Source organism: Mesitornis unicolor, unplaced genomic scaffold (genome assembly GCF_000695765.1).
Source record: "Mesitornis unicolor isolate BGI_N332 unplaced genomic scaffold, ASM69576v1 scaffold47059, whole genome shotgun sequence".
NCBI classification, from domain to species: domain Eukaryota; kingdom Metazoa; phylum Chordata; class Aves; order Mesitornithiformes; family Mesitornithidae; genus Mesitornis; species Mesitornis unicolor.
Window position 1 is genome coordinate 8544 of NW_010208847.1, and position 26470 is coordinate 35013.

The 26470-nt window shown below is 40.5% G+C and overlaps 1 protein-coding gene across 1 annotated transcript in view; it reads right to left on the reverse strand.

Annotated features, from left to right (window-relative positions):
• Positions 1-9102: 9102 nt before the first annotated feature.
• The window catches only part of ATP9A (ATPase, class II, type 9A), a gene marked incomplete at its 5' end in the record, with an annotated part of 36969 nt that continues 19601 nt past the window's right edge, over positions 9103-26470 (reverse strand). The window contains 13 exons of the mRNA XM_010192648.1: positions 9103-9239; positions 10397-10600; positions 12513-12570; positions 13844-13952; positions 14764-14828; positions 16224-16379; positions 17165-17229; positions 17807-17951; positions 18093-18182; positions 18468-18566; positions 20385-20555; positions 21414-21497; positions 22314-22406. Coding sequence (XP_010190950.1) covers positions 9103-9239; positions 10397-10600; positions 12513-12570; positions 13844-13952; positions 14764-14828; positions 16224-16379; positions 17165-17229; positions 17807-17951; positions 18093-18182; positions 18468-18566; positions 20385-20555; positions 21414-21497; positions 22314-22406 — 1476 coding nt within the window. The remainder of the gene's footprint in view (positions 9240-10396; positions 10601-12512; positions 12571-13843; positions 13953-14763; positions 14829-16223; positions 16380-17164; positions 17230-17806; positions 17952-18092; positions 18183-18467; positions 18567-20384; positions 20556-21413; positions 21498-22313; positions 22407-26470) is intronic.

Below are 26470 nucleotides of genomic sequence, written 5' to 3' on the forward strand. Positions count from 1 at the left end.
AGCAGACAATGATAGTGTAGATCCTGTTTAAAACTGGTCTGCCCCTTCTCCAGGTACTTTACTTACCTTAGACACAAATAGAGGTAAGGAGAAAAGAAGAACCAGTGCTAGTTTTCAGCTCACACTTTACACAAATAAATTTTCCTTAGTCTTGTTTAATTTTTGTCACCTTCCATGTTAAAATCACTTTTCTGTTTGTCATTGGGCTTAAAGTATTTGTTCCACACTAGAATGAAGCCAAGATGGCATACTAAATAACAGTTAAAGCTACATTAATAAACAGCAGGATGTAATTGTTCAAGCTGTATTAAAAAATTAAATCAAGAAAAGGATCTTATGTGCAAATCAAGTGATTTGTAACTACACCTACACACAGAGGCAACGTGTACACACACATGGACATCAGGCAGGAGCACAGCGGGGGCTGACACCCACGATGCTGCCCGGGGAATTCGGGAGGTGAACCTTGGCTCAGCAGAGTGGTGCTCAGGTTTCCCAGGCTTGCAAACCACCAGTGCAGCTCCAACAGCAAGAGCTCTCCTCACTTGCATTGCAGGCTCATGCCAGAGATGCCTCGGCAAGAGAGGGGTTAAGATGCCAACTGCTCTTCACCATCTGCTGCCATCCAGAGGTTTCTCCTCAAAGGTTTCATCCTTTAACTCTTGAATCAAGATCAAAGCCAAAGGTAATAAAGATATTGTAAGCACAACCCATTCAAGCTCCTGCTCCAAATCAGCACCCTGGTCTACTTGGGAGAGCCAATTCCCAAGTAGGACCTTCTGTGTCCTGAGTGACAGTGCTGGTCCAGGACAGCAGTCACAGCAACGGTGGATACAGGATGCAGTGATGCACTGGAAACCACTGAGCTGGAGCAGAGACGTCTGAAATGAGGGAATGCTGATCCTTATAAATGTGCCTTTTATTCAAAACCTTAATGTCAAATTTACAAAGGGCGCAGAGGAATTCTGCCTCTGCGGGCATCGACCCTGCTTTTCCCATAGCTCAGCACCGAGCGGCGTGACTTTCCATGGCAGTTACACCATTGCTACTGGAGCAGGTAACACACTTCATCGAGACCATTACATGGAATTTTATATAATGCTTCCACTGACAATTGGGTTGTTCTCATTTTAGACAAGAATCCTAACCAATGGTAATTTGCATCACTTTCTGACAAATCACACAGTGAAATCTGCCACTGTACAAACTGAATCTGAAGCAACGTGTCTTAAGAACAGAAGAGCCAGCACAGCACAAATCCGTGTCCAACAGCACAGAAATACAATGCCTACAGCAGAGCTACAACACAGCACTTTCAGAGCAGATGTGAAACATGTGAGTACATACGCTGTCTGATGAAACCTCCAGCACAGGAGATACTCGTGTCCCACATGCCCACCACGGTGTGCTCCAGGAGTACTTCGGAGCTGACTAAGCAGAACCATGCAGTACAATCAAGTCACCTCTTACTCATGCTCTGAATTTATGTTGTGGGTAATTCTACTTTTACCCTGGTAAACAAGTTTCTGGATATAGTTAAGCTACTCAGAGCATACATTTAAAGTAAAATCTGTTTCACATAAAAGGACAAATGAGAATGACTATTACCCCCATCTTTAATGCGCTGAATTCTTTTGCACAGATTGTTCTCGTTACTACTTCTTTCTGTGAGAGAATCTGAACAGCACACAATATTCCTCCTTACGTGCACAATTACAACAAGCCAAGAGAAGGAGGCTTTAAAGTGGGAATGCAATGATTTTAAAGCCCCTTTTTGTAACCCACTCACTCAGTAACAGTTAGGTCTTTGGCCACAAGGGAGGAAGAGCAGCAGAAGGAAGGATGTTCTTTTGAAAGCCAGATCCTGCAAGATGCTGATCATCTGTAACTTTAATTACATCAGCAAAAATTCAAAGATTCACCACGTAACCCAGAGAGCCCCACACCACCCAAAGAGTTTCAGGGCCAGGAAATGCTAGCTCGTGGCCCAAGGAAACCACAGCATCAGTTTTGATAGTGACCTCAATTGGATGCTGGACCAGGATTTAGTGCTGCTAATAACTGCTGTCACACTCAGCCAAGTACTTCCTTGCGTTATCTTTTTGCAGTTGCAGTGATGTGATTTCAGCAGCCAACTGCTGCTCACGGTCTCTGAAATTCACCACTTCCACATGCAGTTGCAAAACATATAGCACACATGTAATTTGGATCTGCAATGCCAGGTTTAAGGTCAAAGACCTGGCAACATTTTTGGATTGGGATTTATCAATACTCCATATAATAAGGACAGGTTTTTTGAAGCCTGCTATCACATTCCTAATTTGAAAACAGACATCTGAATACTCTGCAATAAGTGACTTTTCCAGAGGCTTGACTTCAATGTTTAAGGTGGGGAGAAAGTCTAAGAATCAAACCAAGGATACTGACCCACACTCTATGCTCTGCTGTGGACTTTGGGTATGGCCTGGAGACCGCAGGTTTACTGTGCCCCAACTCCTGCCCATGAAATGGGAAGAGGAGCAGTTACCTTCCTCTACTGTCAATTTATCATTACAATGATATTTAATGCCATAGTAATGCAACAGAGAGGAGGCAGAATAGATGCCATGACTTGAGCCATCAGAAGACACAGAGGGCATAGCCACAAGGTTTGCTTCTCTCCAAATGGCTTAAGGTACCTCTTTATGAAACACATAAGGCTCAGGGCCATGCCCCAATACCCAATTATCAACCAGCACCTTTTCTTTTTTTTTTTTTTCCCCAAGAAGAAAAAAGAAGAGACACACTGGTGTATAATACAACCACAATTCGAAAAATAAGGCCAGGCATTCTTTGGTAAAGTCTAGGCTGAAAACTTATCCCAGGATGCGTGATCTTCCAGAAATCTGCCAACCCCTGCAGTGTTCAAACTTCTTGTATGACCACAGCCACATGAAAAATGAAATTAAACCCCATGGAAATCTTTGACATTTCTGCTATTATGCAATGTTTGGGTGAAAAAAAAATTGCAGAAATTCTCCTTCCCTTTCCAGAGTGAGTTTAGAAAAACTATTTCTAGCTTTTTTTAATTACACATTTCACCATTAAAAAGAAACCATCCATAAATTAAAAGAACCACTAACCAGGGCTTATGTAACCCATTTAGGGTGGGAAATTGGTAACACTTGGGAGTGAAGTCTGTTACTGTGATTTCTGGAGTCTACAGCATTCATTTGATGTGTGCAAACATCACAAAAATGGTCTATTTAATATTTGAATTATTTTATACAAAAAAGTTAATAATGAAAAAGTTTAAGATGCTGGCATCTGCGTCCTATAGAATCTAAAGAAAAACTTTAATAAACGTTTAATGATCTGAGGGATAGTTTATCCCTGCTTTAGTGAAACAGTCTCCCAAGTTACAGATTTATTTTATCCATTTTTTTTTTTTGAGAGTGTTTATGGCTCTATTACATTTTTGGTAGAAAACTGCTGTACTGTGTTCTTAATCAATGTTATTGGTTTTCCCTGCAGAGAATATTCAGTGTTAAACTCCTGCCTCTCCCTCCTGGTTCTGACCCAGAAGCGGGGCAGCGAGCCCTAACTGAGGAACTGCTGTTGTACCGAGCCGGTTACTTAATCAAACGTTCACGTGATGAGAACATTCCAAAAATAGCTGTTCCTAATGTTATTGCATCAATTTTTTTTTTCCAAGAGCAGCACATATATATTTCAGGCTAAATTCTTTCTCCTGATTCACAGTTGGGTACCAGCAGGAACGACTATCTTCTTCCTAGTTGGGGTTGCACCAAAAATTTCAATGATAACGTGACCAAAATCTTCCTGATTGAAACTGAACTTACAAGTTACAGGTCTAGTTTAAAATCCTTGGGACAGTGGGTACGCTGAGACTAAGTGGTTGTAGAGAAGGCAGCAGCAGCTCGGGGCTGAAGTTCTACTCAGTGGTCACCATCTCCAGGTCCTCTCACTGGGACAAGGATTGAACAGTGGTAGGACAGCAGCGGGGCCAGCAGCCTGTCCATGCCCAGCAACAGCTCCTGTGCTCCACGGAGCCAATCCACACCATCGAACTGCAATGACAACTTGCAAAAAGCCATCTTGCAAGAAGTCACTAATACAATGAAGGGTAGCCAAAGCTTATGCCAATACTTTAAAAACAAAAACCTCAAATGAATCCACTAACAAAAAAACCCCCAAAACACCAATCAAAATTCCCCCCCTCCCCAAAACCTCTTCCTGCTAAGATGGTTAGAAAACTGTTTATAGCAAGGAATTTAATGAAGCAAGTCTACACTGATAAGCAGAAAGTACTGACCATTTTTCAGATATGCACTTCCCATGTAGACAAGTCAAAGCGCCGCACTGCAACTTAGCCCATATACTTACAATTACGTTAAAACACATCGTGGACTAACGACGGACACTGGCTCTAACTCTGGTGCAACATACATGGGGTGTATGGATGAAGTAAAGAAGTTGCATAAAATTTATTTTTCCACCTTGTTTTACAACATTCCCTTTGAAGTTTTTACACATCTGCAACATATAACTCCACAGAACAATAAATAATCGGCATTCATGTTTCTCTTGAATCAAGAGTATTTACACTTTAACTACATGACAGGTACAAAACATCAGCATCACAGTAAATATAATTTTGACACCAGAATCCACTTCCCCAATTAAAAATTAAATTAACAATTTTTTAAACAATTTTAACAATTAAAAATGTTCTCAAAGGCGTATAAGTACACAAGTTGTAGTAGGCAGTAGTAATGGACCATATTGGCAAAGCTGTAGAACCCAGGATTTCATGCAAATCAAAGAGTTTAGTAATTATTAAATAATGAACTAATAATAAAAAATAAGAGTCTATCCAGCTTACGCTGAAGGTTTTAGTGGGCACTGGACTGGCCCCAGCAACGGTGGAGATGAGTCAAATCCCATCCAAACATTTGTGTGCAAAGAGCTTGTGGTGGTGAGCTGCATGCAATAGTAGTTCACATACCTGGTTTAGAGCACTGCTTGTCAAACCAAGGATTTATGATGCATCAAATGGTGCAGCATCTTTCTTCAAAAGATAAAGCCAAAAGACAAGCTTTAGGGATTCACACATCTTACTCTCTGGGGCTCCCTGACAAACTTGGCTCAACTATACCAAAATTTTAGTCAGCAGCTGCACATGACAAGAGGTTGTTACTGCATTTAATTGTGATAGTTCACTAGACCACAGAAAACCAATGCCTTCAGTGCTGCTCAGTTTGGTCCAACCACAGCTGTGGCTCTCAGTATGCAGTTCTCAACGCCGACGGGACACCAGGAATACAGCCCAGCTTTGATAAACCCTGCGCAGATTTAAGCTGCTGTTGTTGAATAAAGAATGTTGCATTTCAATTGCACTATGAGCCGAGCAAAACAAATGTTTGCAAAGATAAACAGGACAAGCTCTGTGGAGGAAACAGAGTTAAAAAAAAGAAAGAGGGTTGTGACACACCTGGAATTACTGCAGAGATGCAAGAAGAGAACAGTGCATGTCACAGAACCTCCACGTTAGCTAACAACTGCAGCAGCACAAAGTGTTTGCTTCCCTAAAGCAGCCACGGGAAGCAAGAGCACACCAAGACGTACACCGCTACCCTACAGCATCACTTGGAGCACAGTCCCAAAGCACACAGGTGATATGAACTGCTACAGCACATAAACCAGAACAAAAAAAGGAGTAAGAAGAACACTTGAGTAAGGCTACAAACAAGATACTACATAGAAGAAGAAAACAACGCTTCACTCCCAATAAGCACAAATTGGGTATACTAGAGGAAAAAGATTAAATTAAATTTCCAGCAGAGAATCAGTTTATTCAAATGTACATTAGGTATGAACATATGTATTACACTTTGCTAATTTTGTTTTTAAAAACATTTTTAAAATAACTTACGAGAAATAGATTGCAGACATAAAGTGCTAAACTTGAAAAATACAACAATCCTTCCTCTTTCCTGCTGTTTGTCAGATGGCAGTTTTAATTTTCTGATTGCTTTAAAAGAAATGCAGTGAATACCCAGACAGAAATTACTTCCTGGATTTACAAACTTGTGCAAAAAAATAGCTGCAAAGGAATATTATTTGCACCCCAAAACACTGCTACAGAATACTATCAATTCCACTAAATATGCATCCGTTATTAGTTATGATTCAATAAATATAACCGAAACCACAATTCACTCCCTTTCTTTGTGTAAGCTAGTATTTTGCAAATATGGTCCACTCAGTGTAAACTGTATTGACTTCAGGAAACAATGAATTCTACCATATATACGTCTCAAATATTTACATACAGTAGCATGGCACTGCTATTCTAGCAGGATGTTTATTACTAATACACCCTAGGCAGGGACAGGGCTTTACAGAGATGTGTACTGCGATGTTTGCCAACGGACTAAAGGGACTTAACTTCTCAGTCACAAGAAGTTGCCAAAAGAAATTCTTGTTTCTTGTATTTAAATCTACTTAAATCAAATGCTGACTGGGGACTCCAGAACACTTGCATGGCTCACACTATCCAGGACCTATAGCAAGTCACGATAAAGACAACATTAAGTATCTTTTTTGTCAAAGTGGCATAATTCACGAAAGGCTGTTAGCCTAGCACCCCCACAAATGGGCTGCTCAGGCCCTGCTTTTCCTCTGTGACACAAAGCACTGAGAAGTATTTGACTTCTAGGGCCTTTCCCAACATGAACAAAGATGCCAAATAGGTAAAAATGTAATTATTATTTTTCAGAAAAGAAAGGTAGAAGAGAAGAGGGGGGAAGAAAAGGCAAATTTCAAAAATATGAAAAGGTGGATACTGAGAAGTAGCTTTCCTTAGCTAGCAGGTTGTTTCTGAAGGAGACTGCTATGTATCAGGACGTCAGACAAGAGCCTGGCACAAAAGGAAACCCAGTAAGTCTGATTAAAGAGTGTTTGCTGTTCTTATTCCTGAAGGATTCTGAAACATATTTTTTTAATTAAGAGAGTTTCCCCCACATGTAATAACAAGATCATATCACCTTCCTCTCACCCCGAGCCACATGCATTATGAAGTGCATCCAATCCTCTAAATCTTCACACAGAATGCCAGAATGGTCAGGGTTAAAAGTGACCTCTGAAGATCATCTGGTCCAACCCCCCTGCTAGAACAGGATCACCTAGAGAAGACCACATAAGAAGTCTGGAACTTGCTTCCCCTCCTCTTTGATATTTAGTCACAGGAACTAAGAGCAAGAAAGGCAGGTCAGGTTGTGCAAAACATTCCCTAGAGCAATGACCACACGTCAACCACACAAACCACAACTATCTTAGATGTGAAAATTCAAGATGTACCACTATGGGTCAATACAGGCTCCAGCTCTCCTCTTAAAACAACACTCCCATTTTCCACTGATTTTCACACCAGACCTTTTAATGCAGCATTGTGCTCCTTGCAACAGTGGAACGCCTGTAGCAATGGCAACAGCAGCTGGCAGTCCATTAAAGAGGTTCAGCATGGCGCAGAGACAACCAGGGACCTTCTGCTCCTCACACCAGCATGGCTGGCCTGACCTGGAAGGGCTGCCTTGAGAGAGGAGAAGGGAGCTCGGGGTTTGGGCTCCGCTGTTCCTGGTCCCTCTGCGCAGCAGATCAACAACGGCGCCAAGCAGTGCCAGCTGCAACAGTGGTTTTTATGATGTGGAAATGAGACAGCAAGCAACTAATTTAGCACAGACTAAACAGCCATTAGATGAGGATGGCTGCCACTAAAAGCTCGTCCATGTTTGATGCATGGACAGCAACGGTAAAATGTTCTTGTAACTCTGTGTCATTCTCCTGAGCAGCCTAAGTAGGTGCTACTCTCCTCATGGTGTTATAGTGCGGACCAATGCTTATTATAAGAACAGAACTCACTGAGTTTAATTTTTGAAAATTAAAAATGAGTAAAGATTTGCTCTGCACATGAGCCTAACGCCTTCGTATGAACGCCACTCCTGCCTTTGTGATTCAAGTTTGGTTTTTAAAGCAAAGCAAGAGCAAGGTTCTCAAAAACTGCCTCTCTCCAGGGAGTGTATCATGAATGACATCCACCTAGGAGTGCCTCAGCTTATTTGCAGCTCATCTTCGCAGTTTTACCCTAACAGGAAACAGATTTATTGTAGCTGTGAGGAGTAGCAGCTCTGTGACCTTTCCTTTCAGTCTCCAAGGATTCAAGACACGTCTGCCACATTGTCTGCAGAACAGTACGAGTCTCTTCTCACGTTGTCGACACATTTCAAGTCTGATCAACTGCAAATTTCTTTTCCAAAGAGGATTTGCTTTAGTTTAGATAATTTTATCCTATACAAATAAATACAAAGTAAAGCTATTATGTCACCAGCTCCTTCTAACAGGAAGCACAAAAGCTAAACAAAATGCAATTTCTTCATTTTGGAATACATTTCTCCATATTTATCAATGGCTGATACCTCCAAAATCACTAGGGTGACCACATTTCAGCTGAAGGAAAATCTCAAACATGCTCAGATTCTCAAGTGTGTGCAGATCCAACATGCTGGAGCCCAATTATGGAAACAGCATGCCGTAAATCAGGAATCAGCTGTCAGCAGTATAGTGCATCACCTACATTGAGGGATTTCCAAGATGTAAAAAATAATGTAACTACTTGAATCAAAAAGATAAATAATATAAAACAACATAACACAATGCAAGGAACAGCACAAAGTTACAAAAAGTAACTTAGGTTTTTCAAATGTAAAATTCTAAGGTCTGTTAGCAGCCTTCATATACTTTTAACCATGCATGAGAAACTCATGGTCATCGCAGCTATGCACACTTGACCCCCATTAAGTTGAACAAAAGGGACAAAAACTGGATGAATTAGTAAGTGCCTCTGGCCTCAAAAGAGCTCCCTTTTATCATTAGGTTTCAGTTCACGGCAGTTGTGAAGTCTTTTTCAATAAAGCAGCATGTAATAGAGATTACCACATGATCCTTACGCAAATATCGGACGTATACGTTATAGTAACAACTACATGATTTTGTCTCTCAGCCATGTGCAATATTTGTCTCCGGTATGCAAGAAGAGCAGCCCTAGGACGTGAGCTTCGAATAGCTTGGGGGTGAAAACCTTCGTCTCAGGTACTTCAGGACGTAGAGGGGAAGGCAGCTCACCAGAGTGATGACGGTGACTTTCCACAAGAATGACAAAGTTGCAATGAAGTAAACATCTATTAAAAAAACAAGCACAGAGTTAATGAAGATGGGAAGTATGATCTGAGAAGACGTGCAGAAAAGCAATCCAATCTACCAACACTTTTTACATAGCCTCATCTTCTCCAAATGTATCCTCAAAGATCATATGATCCCTGGTTCCTCACTCTTCTGCTCTTCTCTTCCACAGAAGACAGAACTTTCTGCATAGCACATTTTAGTAGGGCACGCAGCTCCTCACAGGCAAGTGCCCATACACGCCCCATATGAAACAAGAGTTTCACCTCCTGGCAATCTTATCTCCTGGCAATACTGGCTTTCTTTAAATGGACTACTTGACTTCTGACGCTGGGAGCTGTCGTCTGCTACTTTGCTGGTAGTCCAGCAAATGTACCTCTTGACTCAGTTATAACAACTCAGAATAGTTGCAAAAATAGCTGAAGCATTGTTCAAAATGGAGCTGGTATACCCAATTGCGAGATACAGATCTAGCCCACTGGGTAGTTATCCTCATTGCCTTGCATTAGCAAAGAGCTTTATGGAAGAAGTAGTGACATCTCGTGGTTCTGAAACAAACACTGGAACAAACCCTACAGATCTGATATTTGCAACTGGACTGCTACTGGCGGTATCTGGGATTCCTCTCCTTTTTTCCTTTAGCCAAGGAAGAGGATTAGCTCTGTTTCATGCAAATAAAAAAATAATTTTAAAGAGCCAACCAAAACCGAACCAAACCGACAAGAGAAGGGTCCCAATGAAGCAGATAAAATAAGGTACATTTTAGGAGGCAGCTCCATCACTCAGTTAAAAGATTAAATCTTCAAAACCAACCACAGAGGCTTCAATCTGTAGTCTCAAGTTCAGTTCCCATATGGAAATAAAGACCATTTTTACATATGACAGCTGATACACAGTGGAGCTCTGAAAGTATGGATAAAATTCACTGGGCAGCACACAGCCTACTGACCACTTTTACCTCCTCCAGCATGTTGCTATGAGAAAGAACCATAAAATATCTTTCAAGTGCCTTAAAATTAAATAGAGCTTATTCTGGTCTGAAGCATTGTAATTACCGTTGGCTACATCAACAGCCTTTAAGCTCAATTCAGCTCTTTACAGTCCTGTCACTATTCAGGTCAAACTAACCTGTTGGAGGAAAGGCATTGAACCTTACCAATAAACTCATGTAAGAAGACCAGAGAAGCTATGTAGCAGGAGAGGCTGAGCAGCTCAGCCACTATCATTAGCCAGTGCCACGTCTGGATTGTCAACGCCACCATCAGTAACTCTGTGAGAATCAAGGACGTGAAGGAAATGGCAACAATGTGGACGAATTCGGATTCAAAGAGGAGGAGTGCTCCATACATGATGATGCTACCTGCAAGGGAATGGAACATTTGGGTATTTTATTCAAACATCAGTCTAAGGTCTAAAACCCACTGCTAGGTCTTGGAAAGGCTGAAACATAGTCATGTCTTGAGACTGTTTTTCATGAAACCTGATGAATGTAATGACAAATAATCAGTTACTATTTAGGAGACAGAATTTATGAGAAGACAGGGAAAAGCTACAGCAGAGGTGCCCAGACTTTTATAAGAGTCTATCATAGTCATAAACACATGGAGAGAGGACATTAATACATGCTATTTTGGCAGCTGGAGATTTCTAACATCACAAAACTTTGTCTTCCCAGAAAGCAGCTGATCACTACTCAGAAGCTAAAAGATATCAAATACTTAAAACCTACTGCAGTGCCCAGACGGAAGCAAGGTGTTGAAAATCTCAGGGCATACAAGTTAGCTTCTCTTTGGACTACGCTAGCCGAGTTCTCTCCCCTTTACACTTCCCCCTAAAAGGAGCACACACTAAAGCACTGTTAATGATGCATTGTTTCGTGCTCTTTCTCTGGCTAGGGAATGCTCACAATGTCCCGCACAGCCACCTGCACAAATAACTCATGTTAGCAGCATGAGTAATCCGCACCAACATCCATCACACTAGGCGAGCTTCGGAAGGGAAAACCTGCAAGTGACTAGAGCTTGAGCCACAAAGTTCAAATCCAGCTGTGAACTTTCCAAAATTTAGGACTGCTCAAGTTTTTGGTTATGCTCATCTCTGCTAGCAACTAGACCAATTGTTTGGTCTGCTGTTTTCTACTTATCTAGTACATCAGAAATGAAGTCACTTTAACCAAATATTGTAACCAGATAGCGGTCTTAGCTCAAGAAGAAATCTTTCCCTCAATGCATCACCCTCTGGCTTTAGCTTTCCACCACTTCTGAGCTTTCTATAAATGTGTTGGCTTTGCCATCATATTTGTATAGCAGCAGAAGGCCATGATCCCTGCCGTAGGGTTCTAGAGTATTAGATTTCAGAAGATAATGCCAAGAGAGTCATTACATTATTGCTTTCACTCCTTACTGAAGATAGTAATGACAATTAAATCAGTAAGAATTAGCTGCTTATTTTGGCACATTTATTCTGACTCATGTTGATAAAGGAATTTTGGAAAACAGTAAATTTTGTCACAGAATCACACTGTCATCTTATCTTTACAGCTCCACATTATTTAAGTGTTTTCTACTATTGTCTGACTAACACTTAGAGGAAGTATTTGAGTATGAGGTTACTTGATAAAAGAAGACAAACTGAAAGAAAAGAACTTAGACACATACACCAATTACTACATCCACTTCTGGATAATAGCTGCATTGTAATTAAGACATTTGCTTAACTATTTTAGCAGCCTAATTAGAGTGTATAGGATATGATCAAGAACCTGAGCCCTACTCCAGTCCTTCATTACAGATAGCTACAAAGTAATGAGAATTATTGCCACTTCTAACAGACAAGGTTTAGATAAAATACACAAAGCTACAGATTCTGTATTTTGCATGCTGACTTAATAACCTGTATAAATCATAGGATTTTTCAAAATAAGGGAAGAATCTCAAGCTCTACTTTAAAGACAGAGCAATTAAAGCACTGAAAGGAACTTGCACAAAATTACAAAGGATGGTCCCAATGGGAAGAGGCACGATGCTTTAAACTTTTACATCACTGTCTACAACAGGGTTGACCAGTTGCTGCCAATATTTAGTTTTAGATAATTTCTTCCTTTGGTAATGCTGCCAACGTTTTCAGAGACAAAAAAAAATATTTATTCATTATCCCAAGGATGCATTGCTAAATTCATTTCATGCCTTAGTTAACTTCCTGCAATTCAAAAATACTAGATGTTCTGTACTTATTACAACATTTAAAGGCACAAGCAGAAGTTGACTTCTTACCTTGATAGATGCTTATTAAGACCCATATTAAAAACGTTTTGTATGACAACGGCCGTCCCTAGGCAGGGGGAAAAAGAAAAAGAAAAGACAAAGCTCCATTGGTTTGTTTTCTTTTTTATGAACATTCACTTACAGATGAATCCAGCAATTAATAAAAAATTTGAAGGTGGTCTGGAAAGAAAACAAAACAAATCAACCAACCCTGAGGTACTGTCTCTTTATTCTCATTTTTCATGATGCACGAAGGAGGCCTGGGACTGTGGAAGCTCACCACTTGCACAGTACAATCTCTTCCTTACCGCACACACGATTAATTCAGTGCAAAGATGTCTCATGAGTTTAGTCATTGTACTGTGAAATATAAGATGTGTGTATACACACATATATGATTACATTAATACTATATTTCTAGACACACACAAATCACCACCATACTGAAGGCAGATAAGTTTTTAAAAAAGCATCTCCAGCCAACATAGCCATACCAGGAGAAAAAAATCCCCTATGTTTAGACCAGGCCTAAGGATGGTTGGAGAATTAGTGGTTTATGACATAAGAGACAACATACAAGTGAAACCAGATGGAGACTTATTCAGGCTGTTGGAAAAACAGGCTTTGCTTCTAAGAGTATCTGTTTAACAGAAATCCTTGAGGGAAAGGATCTGTTGAAGACTCAGTCCACCCTTTCCTTCAATTAAGAAAGATGTTCCCAGTCTGCATACCCGTTATTCAAAACATTTTCCAGAGCGGGGTGGGGGGGAAAGGGAATCTAAGACAAGATTTACCTTCCTGATATTTGTATGGTAAATATCAAATAGTTATCTTTGTCTAAGGAGAAGGACCTGATTTTCCCGTTAAAGCTACAAAAATGGCCCAGCAACCAAACCTTTGAGTCCCTTTAGATCATCATCAAGGCAAATTTATATTCAAGAAACTATGCAATAACTTCCTCCCTTCATCAAATGAGCACATTGCTTCCCCTCATCCCCTATTCTGGCTCCAGGATAGCGACAAATCCCTGACAATTTCTCTTTCCCCTTTATTTTGGAACAAATTGGTAATATTAAATCTTTATAATTTCCCACAGAATGGAACTTCTGTTTCCCCAGCCGTTTTTAATAAATTGCATTTCATGTAGCATTCAATAAACTGCCAGAAAGTCTGGTTGTATCTGTTAATTCAAATCTGCCTTTAAAACAATTTTGCTTGAAAATGCATGCTAAAGTTCTTTATCTACTGATAATATATCTGACTTTACACATTTAGCGAGTTTCAAATCAAGACAAGGATCTTGCCTTAAACCAAAACAGACAAACAAGAGCCTCCCACACCTTAAGAAGATCTTTGTAGAGCTCTGGGTACAACATTGCAACTTCAGATTTAACATCCTTGTCCAGCACTAGAGAAAACACTGGAAACATTGTGTAAATCGTGGAGTACCTGGGAAGAAGGCAGAAGACTAGTAAATTACCTAAGGTGTAGATGATCAAACAGAAAGGAAATACAGTATTCCTGAAGTGCCAAGTGACATACACATTATAAAAACTTGCAAATGTAACACACCAGAGTTTTGCTCATAGGAAAAGCCTGCAGGATTTGTTTTTTGAATGGCTTTTGATTAGAAACACTCATACACAGATGATTGGTTCACGTACTGCAATTGGTGTTACAAGGTTATTAACAGAGCCATGGAGAGACCTGTCCCCACCCCAAAGTTCTATGGTTCAGACTTGATCCTGTTTGCATCAGAGGGCAACGGGAGGTGAATTTGTTGTTTGTTTTCTAATTATGTATTCAAGAGTCTACAAAGTCATGGGATTACAAGTGTAAACTCATTATATTTTAGACAGGAACTGATTCCTCCTGTTAAAGAGATTGGGTTGTTCCCCCTTTTCTGACACTGTCAGGAGCTGGGCACTGGCTCTCACTGCTGTGTAGGAGTACGACTCTTCTTCTGCTTTTTACTGGGATAGAAGGAGCACTTCCTGGAGGTTGGCTTGCTTCTCACATTCTCAATGTGACAAACAGAATTTTTGGAAAGGTTTCTAGAAGTGTTTGCACTGCCTCGGTCACTTTGCTTACTGCAGAGGAGCAGAAAGCGGGCAAGGATCATATCCATCTTCCGAAGCAGTGTTGTGAAACACACAGAGTGGAGATGCACATGCCTTCTATGTTAATTAGCCCAAATCTATTTATTATGCACAATAATGCATTCTATTTTCCATACTATTAGTAAAAAGTGAGCTCTTACCCAATGATGAGAAAACCTTGGTAGAGAGGAACTGAAGCAAAGTAAAAAACTGATGAGAAAACAGCCTAGAAAAGAAAAGAAGTAAGCTTTTCAGATGTTAGATACTGCAGTAGAAGTAACAGCTTAAAAATATACTCTGTTCAAACTGGAACATACTTGTAGCAGGTTCTCCAAATTCCTGAAATAAAGACAGAAGAATGTCATATCAACCGTTTTTATTCCTACGCAAACTTTGGATGAAAGCTATGTTTAATAGCAAGCACTGGAAAGTTGGACTTTGAAAACTTTTTGTAATGTAGTTCCACAGAAAAGAGCATAAAGAGTTTCCTCCAGAGCCATCCAGATGTTGTGAAGGACAGGAGCATACTTATTTATGCCTGGATGGTCCCTTCACAAGATAAAGCTAACACTCAGTAATACAAACTTCACAGAGTTCAAGATTAATTTTTCTTTGTTTTTACCAGAAGTTATGGGTTTGTTTTCTGTTCTTGTTTTTAGCTGCAGAGTAAGCTACACTGCTCCCTAAGTTTGAAACTTTTGTCTCTATGCATCCCTCTCCAAAGTGTTTATTCTAAAAAAGGGAGAGTGTAGAACCAGCCTTTGCAAAAATATAAAGTATTTTACTCAAAAAGAAAAACCCAACCCAAGCTTAGTATTTTTAAGGAATATATCAGTACACTATGGCATGGAAATGCAACTCCCAAAGAATAACCTCTGTCCTCAGCTGTAACTTTCACTCAAGTCACCACAGCTAAGAACGGAATTTGGCTCATGCGTTCTTAAAATCTCTTTCAACTCTTCCTGCCAACTGGCAATTGCATTTTTGTTACACTGAGGCTCAGCACACAAGAACAATGTAAATTTTGTGAATATTAAATCTGTTTCTAAGATTTCCTTTGAAACGGAGAGGAAAAGGCTGCCTCCGTGTTGCTGCAGCAAGCTGCCAAGCACTTGGGCAGGCCAATATGTGCTTCACCAGTCGCTGCAGCACGGCTCCTCTGAACACCCCATAGCATGCCAGGTCAAGCTTTTGGTAACCTCAGCAGGGTCTGAGCCAGGTCCTCAGCTGCCTAACTTTGGTCGCACTATTTGAAGTCTTTACTTAAAACACAACCGAGAAGAAGCGAATTTACTCAGCACAGACCTTCCTTAAGAGCAGACTCCTGCTTCAGTTTTTCAGTATTTCCTAGCATTACTAAATGACAGCAAAGACATGCTGTATCACAGCAGTGTTTTCCAAGGTAGAATACTGTTTGTACAATTTTGGAGAAGTTACTGATGTTGGTCCAAGACCAGGAACTTACTTACACGTTTTCATACTCAAGTAACAACCTCAAGTTCCAACCCATGAAAACTTCAGGAGAAGAAACAATTGCATCCAAAATGAAATGCAGAACTTTATTTTTTTATTTTGTTTTTTTACCTCTCCATTGGAAAAGCCCTCATGGCAGTCCACTTACCTGCATTGTACTGATGCATAAGCTCCTGTGGATTACAAACTGGCTGAGAGCTGCAGACCGTTTGTAACTGTTCCTTCCATGAACCATTAGTAAACGACCCAGATGTTTAAACTGAGTGATAGAGAAATCAGCTGCAAGCGATGCCTGTTTTCCTTCCTGTGTACAAAAGCAAGTAAAAGCATAGTGAGATCATTTCATCAATGAAAACAAAGAAATATCATATTATTATATAGTTAGCACTGACAGAATTTCCAAGAAAATTTGCAATACATTAGGTGGGGGAAAAGTATTACCTCAGCACTTCTGCCTTCCACCGTGGCTTTTAAGCAAACAGCAAAAATATGAGAACTCCCATTTGAACCCTGGCCTCCAATTCTAAGCAACTCTCTGGATTATGATTCACAACATGCATGTTAATGTGACACTCATATCAAGCCAGTTTTGAACACAAATTTTCAGTCTCAAAAGTTCATTCAATTTTAATGTTTTGGCTTACTGCACACAGAGTCTTTCCACTGCAGCCAAATCCAGTCTTGTCACTCCACACAGCTCCATATGCAGGAACCAGAGCTCTAACCCTGAGTTTGCTTTCTAAACTAATATAACGAGTTTTTAATTGTATGTGTAGGGTGTATGTTATCAGAGTAATTACAGCTCCAGGATTTGGAGCATCTATGTGTGATTAAAAACCCCAAAACTAACCACAACAGGCCAAACTCAGGGGACCTGCCAAGAACCAAGTAATGAACTTGAACTCTGTTAAACAGTAGCCTACTTTACAGACAAACTGTTTTTCACAATAAGGCTACATTGTCTGATTTTTATTCTTGTGGGAGCTTCTTGCTTTCTTGTACAATTTTCTAAGGATTCATTTAAGAGTTAGTTACAAACTAGCTTCCAGACTGCCATAGGAAATCTTCCTAAACACGAGGTAATCTCACCTTTCCTTCCACTCCAACACCACAGTCGGCTTCCTGAATCATGCTAACATCATTCCCTCCATCACCTGCAGGTCACAGCACAAAGAACATTGGTAGTTAAGCATCGGAGGCAATCTGCAACCAAAGTCATCTGCACCAGACTAAAATTAGAAGGAACTATAAAATTAGAAGGAACATTTAAACCTATCAACAAAGGCAGGACTTTAAATAGAAAGAATTTAAATTCTTTAAGAAGTTCTATTTTGTTTTTAATAGACCCATGGGTCACTGATCACTTTGACCTGTGGGTTGTCTCAGTTTGCATAATCTGTCACGGATTAGAGGTAGGCTGGCCACTAAATGAATGACGTGGGTGTACCTACAATATTATTATACACAATGCTGAAACAAAGCTCACAGATTAACAATGTCACTTTATGTGATCAACTTCAAATTCTGTTTAGCAAAGATACCACCCCAATTATTTATGAGTAGTTTGTCACTGAAATTTCCGTATGTAAATTTTCATCTTATCCCATAAAACCACTGTTCCCTAGCTCAGCATTTCCAGGTATTATGAGATGACATGGGACTGTTCATTCAAAAGAAGAAATAATAAAGACACCATGCTATGTGGTTGCTCCTCCCTAACTAGTCCCTTACCTACTGCACAGGTGAGTTTGCCGGTCCTTTCCTGGAGCAATCGCACAATCTGGGCCTTCTGCGTTGGAGCGCATCTGCAGCACACGACAGCAGGGCACTGGCAAGCCAGCTCCATGAACTCATACTCATAGTATTTCAGACACACCTAATTTACAGAGATCAGAAGCATCACTGATGTTTGTGCTATGAAAGTTTCTTTAAAAAAAAAAAAAAAAAAAAAAAAGTCTTAATTCAGCCACTGAGTTTCGGGGCTGTTCCTGAACAGCCCGAGGTGTTTGGAGCCTACCTCCAGGGAGTCACCAGAAATAACAAGAGCGCAGTCGTGTTTCCGGCGGAAGGCGTTCAGCTCTAGATGGGCTTCTCCACGGTTCGTCACCTGGGGAAAAAGACAGCAAGGGAAGACTTTGCTTCCTTGAGGTGAAAAAACAAACAAACAAGTCTCAGAGGGAGCAAAAGTAATATGCACAGGCAGGACACTGAGGTAGTCAGAACACAGAGTCAGATAAACCAAAGCTCAGGGGATAGAAAGCTGGGTCAGAAGAATAAAAATATTCTGGGTCTAGTGCTGGAAATCATTTGTGATCTCAGCACTCCTCCTGTCCCAGAATCTGGGGTCTTGAACAAGTAAGTGTTGAGAAAAGGGTACGTGGGTGTTACTCACTAGTCTGAATATATGGATGTCCTGTGTCCGTGTCACCAAATGTGCGTTCTTGGCTGTACACGTGGCTGTCTCTAACTTATCCCCTGTCAGCATCCACACCTGAAATCCAAATATTTAATGGATTAAATACAAAACTTAACAACCACATCTGCAGGATATCTACAAGTAGCACCTGCCAGTCCAGGCATATAAAAGGACTGTTAAAATATTTATACAAATTAGTTTTCTAAAAAAGCCCTATTTTAAAACATAAAAAAAAAAAATCTCACAGATGAAAGCAAGCAAAGCTTTTAAAAGAGGCTGAAACACAAGAGAACTTACAAACTACATATAACATATTTCCCACCTGCAATATTTCAAGATTCTGCTGATAAACCCACAAAATGCAAAGAAAGAATGTGTATGCGTGTGTTAATGTGTCCCACCCCTGCTATTTCTCGTACGCTGAAACAAGCAGGCCTTGCTGCATAAAGATCCCTCATGGCCCTGCCTGAAATGTGGATGATGCAACTGGGGTTAGCTCACTGCTGATGTGTGCGTCTGGAACAGACTAAGTTGGTTCTTTTTTTTTTTTTTTTTTTTTTTAAATATACACTGCTCCTTTTATTTTGTGGTGGGGGGGCATTAGAAAGCAATGTCAGCAGCAATACTCTGTTATAATCTGGCAAGGAATTCCCTCGACAGTGTAAATATATCAGAGTTTATTTTGTTTTCTCCTCTTATGTTTTTATTCTTTCAAGCCACCTTTCCAGAATATTTAACAAAACTTAAATAAATTTTAAAAAAAAGATTCACTTATTTGTTTAATAACCTGAGGCTGGAAAAAGATTTGATCTTAACAAGATGGTCTCTGTAATTAATTACCAGACTGCATTCACTCTTGATTTACCACTTGCATGCAATACCCTAATGAACATTCCACTGCAAGGAGTGCTCAGAAGTGCCGCACTCACTGTGCAATGACACATCCACACCCTGACACCGACTCCAGCCAAGGTGGAGAGAAAAAATGAAACCACTTTGGAATAACTGGCCTGCACTATGCTGTAGGGGGAGAAAGCCACCATGCTGCTAAGGAGTTTTGTCCGATTCTGCTCATCTCAACTCTGCTGAAGTCCCTGTTGTTTACAGGCATGGCTCACAAGGGAGTCTGTCCCACACCTTGAATCCCACTTCCTACCTAAATCCCAAACACATCCCTGCTTTGAATTCACAGCACGGCTCAAGACTTTTGCTCACTTTGTTACTTAAAGCTGAAAAAACCCACAACCAGAACCTTTTACCTACTTTTTTTTTGCTCAAATCAGCATGTTTAGTCCTTTTTTTTTTTTTTTTAAATTAATTCTCCTTTTGCAAGTCCGGGATCTGACTGACAAGTGTTCAGAGACAGAAAACAAGCCGGCATCACACCGATTCCTCACGACTGAACACAGACGATAGGTGTCCGAGTCTCAGATGCCAGAGACCAGAAACCTGGGAAAAAAGGTCTAGTCCCTGATTCTCTTGACTCAGACCCCCTCTAGTGGCTACTGCAACCGTGTATGCTCACAGCCCAGGGCTTCTACCAGCACGGGAGTGTCTGCGCCAGAGACTAAACACACCCAAACCGGTCTTGTTCATGCAAACCATCTGAGAGAAACAATTGCCCAAAACTCTGCTGTAGCTACCCTCCTGCCACGCACTTGGTCTCTCTGCAGAAGGAGCCAGAGTGAGTTAGGGGACGAAAAGCACAAAAGGTAACATGCTTTCATCTGTTTAGTTAACATTTAATGCACTGGCCATCCCCACTGTTCCCACTCACAAAGGGCACCTGGTGAAATGTTTACATTGACAGAGCGCCCAAACTGTCTTAATTTACTGTCTGTAGGACAGAGGGTCTAAGTGTTCCTCTTAGGAGTACCAGCAGGTTGGGCAGACCTTAATGCCAGCATTTCTCAGCGTCTCCAGAGTAGGTCTGACATCTGTCTGCAGCTGATCCTCCACACCCGTGAGACACAGCAGCTCCATCTCCATTTCCAAGCTCTCGATGACTGTGGCTACCTTCAGGGAGCGGTCGTGCACGCTGAGCTTCGCTTGGACGTAGCGTGCCTGAGGACAGAGCAGACACAGCCACAGTCACTCCCACAGCCAGCCCACATTTTTGTGGAACACAGGGTTAATCAGTTAACCTGCCTCTGGGAACTGCTATTCGGGATGCCACCTGTAATGGCTTCCAAACATGAGGTGCGTGTTACAGAATAAGGCAGAAAGTATTTCAGGAAGCTTTAGTCATTTTTGTCCCTGCCCTGTGCTAGCCAGGCACGCAGCATGTCCTTGCACACACAAATGTTCAGCAGCTGCTGAAGATGCTGAATTGACTCCCTTGCATCACAGGTCTAACCACAGCTTCTGCAACCAACACATCTACAAACGAGGGCAATAGAGAGTCCTAAGCATTTCCACTATCTCACCTCTGCATTTAACTGAGCAGTTCTCCTTCACATTTTGCCTACCTTGGGTGAGCAAATGAGTGCTGTGTGTAGAGACCCATCTAAAAAACACCATGCACGAAACCTGTGTTACCATTAATCCTAGTGGGGTTATATTCTGCTTGGTTGTAGTTCCTTTGGATGTCAGAATGTCACAGTGAAAATTAAAAGCCAATGCATTTCCTCACACAAGCACAACCTGTCTAACAAATGATTAATATTTGCAGAATTTATAACCACAAAAGACAGTAAGGCAGGATACAGGAACTGTTTTGGAGGACCCTGGCTGGAATCCAGTTTCATACATAGCAGTTAAAAAGCCACTCTGATTAAAAGAACAGCAAGACATTGAAGAATGACAATTCCAGCAGAAGGAGCAGGGAGATGAGAGGTGGCATTATCACGAGAGGTCTGTGAGAATCACTTCAGTAACTATTTGTTTAAAAAACAAAGAAAAAAAAAACAAATAAAAACTTACTTCAAAGTCTTGATACTGCTCTTCTGTCAGAGACTTCTTGGCTACGACAAGAACCCTCAGGCCTTCCCGAGCCATGTTACCACACTGGAAAGAAGTATCACATTGTAAACCATAAACTGCATCTCAAGTAAGATGATTTATGCACAGCATTGCAGAGATGGCAATGTAAGATAGCAGGTTAAGAAAATAACAGTCCCATTTGAGCAACCCTAGTGAGTATAAAACATCTGATAAAGTGCACGATAAACTCAAGAGGAAAAAAGGAGATCTGAAATGGTTTGTAATCTATCCCAGTGATCAGAAAACAAAAAAAGTCCTCCCTGCTATACCAACGGGGCAAAACCAACCCCACTGATTTCATTTTCTCTAAGTAAAAGGACATAGGCCTTCGATTTGTTGACTTCACATCTTTGGCCATAAACTCTTTAAAGTAAGACCAAAGTAGTATATTTTCTTTGAACAACAGAGTTTGGGGGTAGGTAAAATCAGTAACTGAAGCTACTGCTACGAACTCTGTGTCAACATGACTATTAACCTGACAAACTTATCCCAGTACAAAGCTACCAAATGCAGTTTTGAAATTAGACCTTTCAGTCTAAAATAAATCCAAACATAGGATCAAGCCTGGGACAAATCTGGTGATCTTGAGTGGATTTTGCTCAAAACTGATTGCCATTTTATTTACAGGACTTATTCTGCACTTAGTATGTTGAACTCGCCACCTGACTTCCTTGTTACTGCATATATATTTGCCTGAAGACTACCCCAATGAATTGCCAAGATCAGTGACCTGGCTCGCAGATGTTTTAGCAGTTATGTCCACTCTGCCACAGCCATGCATTGCCCTGGAAGGAAAAAAGCATGAGAAACCGTCTGTAGGTAGCAGAGACAGCTCCATACCTCCTCTTCCAGCCAGTCATTGTACTGCACAATCCCAGCCATCACCACATCAGCCCCCTTCATATAGAAGGTGATCTCTCCTGTTGATTCATCCTGCAGATAAGAAACAGAAGAGTTTAAGTTGGGCCAATATTAGCATATTTGGAGCGGCCTCAGCAAGTTAAAGTGATGAGGTATTCTGCACAACAGTCACAAAAATGTTTGCATTGGGTCAGGCTGAAGGTCCATGTGGCTCCGCACCTTGTCTCAGGGCCAGAAGGAGATGCCTATTCAATTGCAACTTGGTTACTTGCAGACAGGAATTAATACTTTAGGCAAGGATGATCAGCTTTTTAATCAGCAACATGTGATTTCCACCCAGACACCTCTCAGTCCTGACTGTGCATGCCTTTGGAATAACCTCTAACACAGACCCTGAAAATTTATTTCATACTGACCTGAAACAATAAAACAAATGGACAAAACCTAAGAGAGTAAAAATCACTCTAATTTAACCCCTCTGTTACATTACATGGAGTAAGGATAATTAAAGTTTATGTTTGCCACAGAAAGGTTAGGTTGCTGCCTGCCTTATCTGATACAAGTAATTTGCAGGCTGCAAGCGAAGCATATTTACATTACCACAAATTAAAAAATCCCTTCTAACCAGGCAGATACCTAAGGAGGTCACAGTTATTAGTATTACAAGCTAATGGAAACCCTGGCAATTTCCTCAAAGGAGACAAAACAATGAGTAAGGAACAAACTGCTCTATAAACCAAGATAGCCACAAGGGATAGGAAGAAAATAAACTTAATATGCAAAAACAAAAAGCCCAGGAAGGTCTGGAAACAGACAGCTGTAGATGGAAGGGGAAAAAGAACTTTAAGAAAAAAAAATGAAAGAAAAGCACAATAGACACCTTTCAATTTTCACACTATTTAATATACATGTAAATCTGTTCTGCCACTACAGAAACTAGTGGTGAAGGGTCACACACATGAAGAGTTTGAGGTGTAGGTAAAAGCCTAACATCCTGTGGCACTGGCAAAACAGAGTTTACACCAGCAGAGATAACAACAACAAAAAAGCAGCACCTGATGTGGATACTAGAAATGCAAAGAAGAGAACTAAGTGTCTTTGCTAGGGAAATTAAGTAGTCAAGGATAACAGAAGTCCTTTACTGATCATTTTTGCCAAGCTCAAAGTATTCACAAGAAAGATTCTTTTAATTAAGCTTACGTGTGGTTTTCAATGTCCTGAAGTGTTCATCCTTCATATAGAGATAACACACATCCCCAAAGCAAAATTCATGTCACTCTACCAAAACAACTACAATCTGCTTAAATAAAACAGTGCTTTTGGCAGTAGTCAAAGGTAAAGGTTTATCTATTAAATTATTTGATTAAAAAGTGTCTAACAACATCTCTGTAGGAAACTGAATAAAGACTCCACTTCCCGTGCTGCAGAACTGGCTTAAGATAGTTTAGATTTTTTGTCCAATATAAATACTGTATCAGCTATCTCCTTGCATTAGTCATTTCCTCCCGCTGAGTTCAGTAGGAGGTTAGTGCGTTCTCATATTATGGTAAGATCACACTATAAATCTGCACAGAGATTTGCCAGTTATATTGTTTTGGAGAGGCATCTTTTTCCACCATGGTCTGACTCTGGCCACGGTTCAAAGGCTTCTTTCAATTCCAGATATGACAATAGCACTATCTTTGCTTTACAACAAAGATCATTCCACATGGGTAAGGGGAAAAATAATGCAAAAGAAAAAGAAGAATGGAAAATATTGTAGTTAAACAAACAGGCCTTCTTTCAAGAAGAAGAAAAGTCAATAAACAGTACGGTGAAGAGTGGCTGCTTTGGTAGAACGAGACTTCTTGGAACTGAAATAATCAGCTACAGAAATGACAGTTGATCACAAGTAAACAAGCAGATATCGCAAAAATATCCTAAACGAGGCAATATCTGCTCCTTGTTTTCAATATTAACTACTCCTCTATTTACTAAAAGCTATGTGCTGAGGAGATCTTTTTATAGGAGCCAGAGTGGACAGCACCACCAGGGAGATGGGCGTTTCTGCCAAGGATTCCAGTAACAGCATTACTGGGCTGGACGCCTGGATCGCTTGCTGAAACTCTATACCCAGGTTGTACAGTGAGCCTGGCAAGACGATCACGATGGCTCCTGCGAGCAGAAAAAGTTGCAGTTTATAAGAATAGGCAATATCTGTACAGTTGAGCAAAAAAATATTACCATTTCAATTCTACTCACTTCAGTCCTGAGTGCAGTTTCATTCTGCAGCTTCTCCCTCCCCTTCCTGGCTGCTCTCTGCATCTGTTGTCTTCTGGATACTTCATGCTACTTTCCCTCCCCTTATTTCTACTTTTTAAGCAAGCAATACCGTTTTAGAAGATACACTGAAGAAGTAAACACCTTGCAAGTTGCAGCTCAAAACCAAATGGAGTGCCTACACAGGCATACATGTATATGTTTAATAAAAGAAAATTTTACTTGACCTATTTATAAACCTCCTTTTTTTTTTAAAATGAAAATGAAAATCCTGCTTGAAGATACTATCTTGGAGTATACAGGAACACGGCAAAGTAATACCCAGTCAGCCAGCATCTGCTACTTAAAACCTACTTCTGCATAGGGTATACAGGGAGCTGATTTTAGTGGCTTAGCAGCAGCTCAATGGCTACAAAATAAAAACACTCAATTAATGAGCACAACAGAGTGTGCTTCTATTAACAGTATTTACTGTCAGGATTTGAGCCTGATCTTGCTCCCAATGACCAAAAGTGGGAGTTTTGCTGGTTTTGGCAGTAGTAATATTCTAAATACAGAAATGCAAAATAGAAACCTTTTTCTTCCTAAAGGGGAAGAATATAGCTCATAGATAATTTAACAGGAATAAGCCTCAAATAAAAGAGATAAAAAAAGACTTCTTTCCACTTACATGAGAAAATTTAAGGTCATCCACTTCTCTGCTGACTATACCAACACCATTTAATGAAGCACACCCTGGCTTCGACGGTTAGCCCACTTACTACACCTTGGATAAAAGAGCACCTCAGCAGAAGTTCACACCTACAGTAAGCAGTGGGGAGAGAGGTTGTTTAGTCCTCCCTCTTTTATTGCTAATATTTTTATTCCAGGTCTTGAAAAGGCTGCCTGAAGTTTCTGCATCATTTTCACTATAAAAATAATTAATCTGAAGATTTTCGACTTGCTGTATTTAGACAGATGTGCACTACACTTGTTGCAGCTATCCCAGAGAGCACAAGACATTGAAGACATTTGTGGGAATGCTGCTGACTCTGTACGTTCAAACACATTCAGTCAGATCTCTAGATTTACACATTGAACACACCGATTACTTTGTACAAGCTCAGCCCATCAGCCCACTTCAACTAACATTCCTGCCACTGGGCATTTTTTAATATTCCAAAGCCTGGAACAATTTGCAATACAAATTTGCCCCCCCCTACACTGTACTGTGGTGTCTGATCCAGAACGTAAAAGCAGTTCCCTGAGCAACAGGAGATGCAGCTCCAAAATACTCAGTTAGGATAACGCAAATATAGCCATTTGCATGAGTTTTAACGATTCTCAATCTGCACTAAACACGGCTTATCCTTCATGGGTTTGTGAAAATAACTGTATGCACACATTACAGTTCCACCTTGATCATCAAATTTTTTGGTAACAAAAATAATGTAGTTCTCTGTAATATCTGTTGTTTTTTAATACAATCACTGCATTGCTCCATTTTACATCACCCCTTCACGGTGCAATCTGTAACAGTGGCTGTGTTCTTCCAGGGGCCCAGAGAAGCTGAGATTTGTGAAACTACCAAACATCAGCCAATAAAGCAGACCAAATTAATCTGCTATTGAGGATGCCCATGCACGCAATACTGATGCCAACTGTTTCTAATTAAAAACAAAGGCTACTCCTCCAACTGTTGTAACTTAAAATACATAAGGCAGAAGATATTTTTACACCCTGTTTTCAGATACCCCCAAATAAACATGCAGCAACCCAGTTTTACCACAAAGTAAAGGGGGGGGGGAGGGGGGAGAAGAAAAAAAGAAACAAGAAAAAAAGGAAAAAACTCACTTATTTTACCTGTTTTCCCCACCCTAAATAACAAAGCTGAAGAT